This window comes from Labrus mixtus, chromosome 7, assembly GCF_963584025.1.
Source record: "Labrus mixtus chromosome 7, fLabMix1.1, whole genome shotgun sequence".
Lineage (NCBI taxonomy): Eukaryota > Metazoa > Chordata > Actinopteri > Labriformes > Labridae > Labrus > Labrus mixtus.
Genome location: NC_083618.1, coordinates 32,038,005 through 32,045,504, shown reverse-complemented (window position 1 = coordinate 32,045,504; position 7,500 = coordinate 32,038,005). Strand labels below are relative to the sequence as shown.

The following is a 7,500-nucleotide window of genomic DNA, read 5'->3' as shown; positions in this document are numbered from 1 at the left end:
AAAAAGTGGACAAACAACTTAAAGTCTTTAAAGTAGTGACTGTCATGTGCCATGGAAATTAAATTTAGCCTTTTTCAATAAAAACACCTTTAGAAGCTGAATTCAACAAACTTTAAACTAAAGTGTCAGAAAGTGAAAAACAAAACACTGAGGGCATTTATAAATCACAGATGGACAGAATGCAATCCGAGAAAACCCGTCCTGATCAGAGCTGACAGGTCATCAAACTGGGACCTGATACTGATCCTAGCTAACAGGTCATCAGACTGAGACCTGGTCCTGATCCTAGCTAACAGGTCATCAGACTGGGACCTGGTATTGAGCCTAGCTAACAGGTCATCAGACTGAGACCTGGTACTGATCCTAGCTAACAGGTCTTCAGACTGGGACCTGGTACTGATCCTAACTAACAGGTCATCAGACTGGGACCTGGTACTGATCCTAACTAACAGGTCATCAGACTGGGACCTGGTACTGATCCTAGCTAACAGGTCATCAGACTGAGACCTGGTACTGATCCTAGCTAACAGGTCTTCAGACTGGGACCTGGTACTGATCCTAGCTAACAGGTCATCAGACTGGGACCTGGTACTGATCCTAGCTAACAGGTCATCAGACTGGGACCTGGTACTGGAGGTTGAAACCTCTCAGGTGTCTCAGGTAAATGTCAGTATTCCAAGAGGGGGGTGACCTCCCTGCAGCCGGCTCTGAGCCGTGATTATTGGCTCTGCGTCTGGTGTGTTTGGTGTGTTTGGTGTGTTTGGTGTGTTTGGTGTTCCTCTCAGGTGTGTGTCCTGGTTGTGTTTGATGTGTTTGATGTGTTTGGTGTGTTTGGTGTTCCTCTCAGGTGTGTGTCCTGGTTGTGTTTGGTGTGTTTGGTGTGTTTGGTGTTCCTCTCAGGTGTATGTCTTGGTTGTGTTTGGTGTGTTTGGTGTTCCTCTCAGGTGTATGTCCTGGTTGTGTTTGGTATGTTTGGTGTTCCTCTCAGGTGTGTGTCCTGGTTGTGTTTGGTGTGTTTGGTGTGTTTGGTGTGTTTGGTGTTCCTCTCAGGTGTGTGTCCTGGTTGTGTTTGATATGTTTGGTGTTCCTCTCAGGTGTGTGTCCTGGTTGTGTTTGATATGTTTGGTGTTCCTCTCAGGTGTGTGTCCTGGTTGTGTTTGGTGTGTTTGGTGTGTTTGGTGTTCCTCTCAGGTGTGTGTCCTGGTTGTGTTTGGTGTGTTTGGTGTTCCTCTCAGGTGTGTGTCCTGGTTGTGTTTGGTGTGTTTGGTGTGTTTGGTGTTTTTCTCAGGTGTGTGTCCTGGTTGTGTTTGGTGTGTTTGGTGTTCCTCTCAGGTGTGTGTCCTGGTTGTGTTTGGTGTGTTTGGTGTTCCTCTCAGGTGTGTGTCCTGGTTGTGTTTGGTGTGTTTGGTGTGTTTGGTGTTCCTCTCAGGTGTATGTCCTGGTTGTGTTTGGTGTGTTTGGTGTTCCTCTCAGGTGTGTGTCCTGGTTGTGTTTGGTGTGTTTGGTGTGTTTGGTGTTCCTCTCAGGTGTATGTCTTGGTTGTGTTTGGTGTGTTTGGTGTTCCTCTCAGGTGTGTGTCCTGGTTGTGTTTGGTGTGTTTGGTGTTCCTCTCAGGTGTGTGTCCTGGTTGTGTTTGGTGTGTTTGGTGTGTTTGGTGTTCCTCTCAGGTGTATGTCCTGGTTGTGTTTGGTGTGTTTGGTATGTTTGGTGTTTTTCTCAGGTGTGTGTCCTGGTTGTGTTTGATGTGTTTGGTGTTCCTCTCAGGTGTGTGTCCTGGTTGTGTTTGGTGTGTTTGGTGTGTTTGGTGTTCCTCTCAGGTGTGTGTTTGGTGTGTTTGGTGTGTTTGGTGTTCCTCTCAGGTGTGTGTCCTGGTTGTGTTTGGTGTGTTTAGTGTTCCTCTCAGGTGTGTGTCCTGGTTGTGTTTGGTGTGTTTGGTGTGTTTGGTGTGTTTGGTGTTCCTCTCAGGTGTGTGTCCTGGTTGTGTTTGGTGTGTTTGGTGTGTTTGGTATGTTTGGTGTTCCTCTCAGGTGTGTGTCCTGGTTGTGTTTGGTGTGTTTGGTGTGTTTGGTGTTCCTCTCAGGTGTGTGTCCTGGTTGTGTTTGATATGTTTGGTGTTCCTCTCAGGTGTGTGTCCTGGTTGTGTTTGATATGTTTGGTGTTCCTCTCAGGTGTGTGTCCTGGTTGTGTTTGGTGTGTTTGGTGTGTTTGGTGTTCCTCTCAGGTGTGTGTCCTGGTTGTGTTTGGTGTGTTTGGTGTTCCTCTCAGGTGTGTGTCCTGGTTGTGTTTGGTGTGTTTGGTGTGTTTGGTGTTTTTCTCAGGTGTGTGTCCTGGTTGTGTTTGGTGTGTTTGGTGTTCCTCTCAGGTGTGTGTCCTGGTTGTGTTTGGTGTGTTTGGTGTTCCTCTCAGGTGTGTGTCCTGGTTGTGTTTGGTGTGTTTGGTGTGTTTGGTGTTCCTCTCAGGTGTATGTCCTGGTTGTGTTTGGTGTGTTTGGTGTTCCTCTCAGGTGTGTGTCCTGGTTGTGTTTGGTGTGTTTGGTGTTCCTCTCAGGTGTGTGTCCTGGTTGTGTTTGGTGTGTTTGGTGTGTTTGGTGTTCCTCTCAGGTGTATGTCCTGGTTGTGTTTGGTGTGTTTGGTGTTCCTCTCAGGTGTGTGTCCTGGTTGTGTTTGGTGTGTTTGGTGTGTTTGGTGTTCCTCTCAGGTGTATGTCTTGGTTGTGTTTGGTGTGTTTGGTGTTCCTCTCAGGTGTGTGTCCTGGTTGTGTTTGGTGTGTTTGGTGTTCCTCTCAGGTGTGTGTCCTGGTTGTGTTTGGTGTGTTTGGTGTGTTTGGTGTTCCTCTCAGGTGTATGTCCTGGTTGTGTTTGGTGTGTTTGGTATGTTTGGTGTTTTTCTCAGGTGTGTGTCCTGGTTGTGTTAGGTGTGTTTGGTGTTCCTCTCAGGTGTGTGTCCTGGTTGTGTTTGGTGTGTTTGGTGTGTTTGGTGTGTTTGGTGTTCCTCTCAGGTGTGTGTTTGGTGTGTTTGGTGTGTTTGGTGTTCCTCTCAGGTGTGTGTCCTGGTTGTGTTTGGTGTGTTTGGTGTTCCTCTCAGGTGTGTGTTTGGTGTGTTTGGTGTGTTTGGTGTTCCTCTCAGGTGTGTGTCCTGGTTGTGTTTGGTGTGTTTGGTGTTCCTCTCAGGTGTGTGTCCTGGTTGTGTTTGGTGTGTTTGGTGTGTTTGGTATGTTTGGTGTTCCTCTCAGGTGTGTGTCCTGGTTGTGTTTGGTGTGTTTGGTGTGTTTGGTGTTCCTCTCAGGTGTATGTCCTGGTTGTGTTTAGTGTGTTTGGTGTTCCTCTCAGGTGTGTGTCCTGGTTTTGTTTGGTGTGTTTGGTGTGTTTGGTGTTCCTGTCAGGTGTATGTCCTGGTTGTGTTTAGTGTGTTTGGTGTTCCTCTCAGGTGTGTGTCCTGGTTGTGTTTGCAGCGTGAGCATGTATCTCGATCACCTGAGCGCTCATTAAGCTGCGGTGAGCCGGCTGCTTCATGAGCTGATATGATAATTAACAACAGTTCAGTGTGGATGGAGCTGATTACCTGTAATCTGCAGGTCCATTAATGTCACCACCTGAGTATCACCTCATTATGTGTGTGTGGTGTGTGTGTTAGAAAGAGACAGAGACATCAATCAGTCACAGGGAGGATTATCATTCCTGTGCAGTCACACAGTCTGTTTGTTTGTCTTTGTTCGTTTTGTCACAAACACAGCATCCATTTTGTGCCCTCCTCTCCTCTGACCCGTGAAGAGACAGCAAAGCATCATGGGACCTCTGACTTCCTGCCTACTGACTGGAAACACAACAAGAGGCAAAGAAGAAGAAAAACAGTCACTGTGTGTGCTTGTGTGTGTGTGTGTGTGTTTGTGTGTGTGTGTGTGTGTGTGTGTGTGTGTGTGTGTGTGTGTGTGTGTGTGTGTGTGTGTTTGTTTGTGTGTGTGTGTGTGTGTGTGTGTGCTTGTGTTTGTGTGTGTGTGTTTGTGTGTGTGTGTGTGTTTGTGTGTGTGTGTGTGTGTGTGTGCTTGTGTTTGTGTGTGTGTGTGTGTGTGTGTGTGTGTGTGTGTGTGTGTGTGTGTGTGTGTGTGTGTGTGTGTGTGTGTGTGTGTGTGAGACTGTGTGTGTGTGTGTGTGTGTGTGTGTGTGTGTGTGAGAGAGATCTCAGCAGCAGCTGCTCCACATTAAAGCCAAATTAGGTCTCCTAATTGAAATTCCCAGGATGCCCAGCGCTCCCTAATTGGTGTACCTGTGCCCTGATTGGTTACCTGATTATAATTGATTGGTTGGCTGAGGACACCGAGCCGATCGACCCTCAGGGACGTGTGTCTGGAAGCAGAGAAGAAGAGAACATTTTAACCCTTTAATGACCTAGTCTGAGATAATAACCATACATAAATATATTGATATAAATATTCAACATTTATTAATATTATGATAAAGTTTCAATAATCCATAAAGAACACCTGAGGGGAACACCTGAGAGAACACCTGAGAGAGGACAGGAACACCTGAGAGAACACCTGAAAGAAACACCTGAGAGAACACCTGAGAGGAACACCTGAGAGAACACCTGAGAGGAACACCTGAGAGAGGACTGGAACACCTGAGAGAACACCTGAGAGGAACACCTGAGAGAGGACAGGAACACCTGAGAAAACAGCTGAGAGAACACCTGAGAGGAACACCTGAGAGAACACCTGAGAGGAACACCTGAGAGAGGACAGGAACACCTGAGAGAACACCTGAGAGAACACCTGAGAGGAACACCTGAGAGAACACCTGAGAGGAACACCTGACAGAGGACAGGAACACCTGAGAGAGGACAGGAACATCTGAGAGAGGACAGGAACACCTGAGAGGAACACCTGAGACGAACACCTGAAGGGAACACCTGAGGGGAACACCTGAGAGAGGACAGGAACACCTGAGAGGAACACCTGAGAGGAACACCTGAAGGGAACACCTGAGAGGAACACCAGAAGGGAACACCTGAGAGGAACACCTGAGGGGAACACCTGAGAGGAACACCTGAGGGGAACACCTGAGAGGAACACCTGAGTTTACCTGGGACGACCTTTTCCTGTCATGGAGTACCAGATCCAGTAGTAAGATCAAAGGTCAGGGCCTCAGTGTTAGGGTGAGGAAGTTGAAAAAGAGCTGAGAGACAGAAGAGACTTTGAAACCCTGAATGTGATCGAGTCTGCAGACAATTTCACTGAAGAACATTTGAGGAGGTCTGCTCCCTGCTGATGTTCACAGCTTTAATCTACCTGACACACACACACACACACACACACACACACACACACACACACACACACACACACACACACACACACACACTCACACACAGACCTACAGACACTAAGAGAGACCTACAGACACTGAGACCTACAGACACTGAGAGAGACCTACAGACACTAAGAGAGACCTACAGACACTGAGAGAGACCTGCAGACACTGCAGACACTGAGAGAGACCTACAGACACTGAGAGAGACCTGCAGACACTAAGAGAGACCTGCAGACACTGAGAGAGACCTGCAGACACTAAGAGAGACCTACAGACACTGAGACCTGCAGACACTGCAGACACTAAGAGAGACCTGCAGACACTGAGAGAGACCTGCAGACACTGCAGACACTGAGAGAGACCTACAGACACTGAGAGAGACCTGCAGACACTGCAGACACTAAGAGAGACCTACAGACACTGAGAGAGACCTGCAGACACTGCAGACACTGAGAGAGACCTACAGACACTGAGAGAGACCTACAGACACTAAGAGAGACCTGCAGACACTAAGCGAGACCTGCAGACACTAAGAGAGACCTGCAGACACTGAGACCTACAGACACTAAGAGAGACCTACAGACACTGAGACCTACAGACACTAAGAGAGACCTACAGACACTGAGACCTACAGACACTGAGAGAGACCTACAGACACTGAGAGAGACCTACAGACACTAAGAGAGACCTACAGACACTGAGACCTACAGACACTAAGAGAGACCTGCAGACACTGAGACCTACAGACACTGAGAGAGACCTACAGACACTGAGAGAGACCTGCAGACACTGAGAGAGATCTACAGACACTGAGAGAGACCTACAGACACTAAGAGAGACCTACAGACACTGAGAGAGACCTGCAGACACTAAGAGAGACCTGCAGACACTGAGAGAGACCTACAGACACTGAGAGAGACCTGCAGACACTGAGAGAGATCTACAGACATTAAGCGAGACCTGCAGACACTAAGAGAGACCTACAGACACTAAGCGAGACCTGCAGACACTAAGAGAGACCTGCAGACACTGAGACCTACAGACACTAAGAGAGACCTACAGACACTAAGAGAGACCTACAGACACTAAGCGAGACCTGCAGACACTAAGAGAGACCTGCAGACACTGAGACCTACAGACACTAAGAGAGACCTACAGACACTAAGAGAGACCTGCAGACACTAAGAGAGACCTGCAGACACTGAGACTTACAAACACTAAGAGAGACCTACAGACACTAAGAGAGACCTGCAGACACTGAGACCTACAGACACTAAGAGAGACCTGCAGACACTAAGAGAGACCTACAGACACTAAGAGAGACCTGCAGACACTAAGAGAGACCTGCAGACACTAAGAGAGACCTACAGACACTAAGAGAGACCTGCAGACACTGAGACTTACATACACTAAGAGAGACCTGCAGACACTAAGAGAGACCTGCAGACATTGAGACCTACAGACACTAAGAGAGACCTACAGACACTAAGAGAGACCTACAGACACTCTCCTCCTCCTCCCCCTCTTCTCCCCCTCTCCTCCCCCTCTCCTCATCCTCCCCCTCTTCTCCTCCCCCTCTCCTCCCCCTCTCCTCATCCTCCCCCTCTTCTCCTCCCCCTCTCCTCCCCCTCATCCTCCCCCTCTTCTCCTCCCCCTCTCCTCCCCCTCTCCTCTTCCTCCTCCTCTCCTCCCCCTCATCCTCCCCCTCTCCTCATCCTCCTCCTCTCCTCCTCCTCTTCTCCCCCTCTCCTCCCCCTGTCCTCTTCCTCCTCCTCTCCTCCCCCTCTCCTCCCCCTCTCCTCATCCTCCACTTCTCCTCCCCCTCTCCTCCCCCTCTCCTCTTCCTCCTCCTCTCCTCCCCCTCATCCTCCCCCTCTCCTCATCCTCCTCCTCTCCTCCTCCTCCCCCTCTCCTCCCCCTCTCCTCTTCCTCCTCATCTCCTCCCCCTCTTCCTCCACTTCTCCTCCTCCCCCTCTCCTCCCCCTCTCCTCTTCCTCCACTTCTCCTCCTCCCCCTCTTCTCCTCCCCCTCTCCTCCCCCTCTCCTCTTCCTCCACTTCTCCTCCTCCCCCTCTTCTCCTCCCCCTCTCCTCCCCCTCTCCTCTTCCTCCACTTCTCCTCCTCACCCTCTTCTCCTCCCCCTCTCCTCTTCCTCCACTTCTTCTCCTCCCCCTCTCCTCCCCCTCTCCTCTT

The 7,500-nt window shown here is 49.4% G+C and overlaps 1 protein-coding gene across 1 annotated transcript in view; it reads left to right on the top strand.

Annotated features, from left to right (window-relative positions):
- The window catches only part of LOC132977220 (putative uncharacterized protein DDB_G0271982), a gene marked incomplete at both ends in the record, with an annotated part of 18,786 nt that overhangs the window by 2,593 nt on the left and 8,693 nt on the right, over positions 1–7,500 (top strand). Inside the window, one exon of the mRNA XM_061041690.1 lies at positions 6,551–6,620. Within this exon, the coding sequence (XP_060897673.1) occupies positions 6,551–6,620 (70 nt within the window). The remainder of the gene's footprint in view (positions 1–6,550; positions 6,621–7,500) is intronic.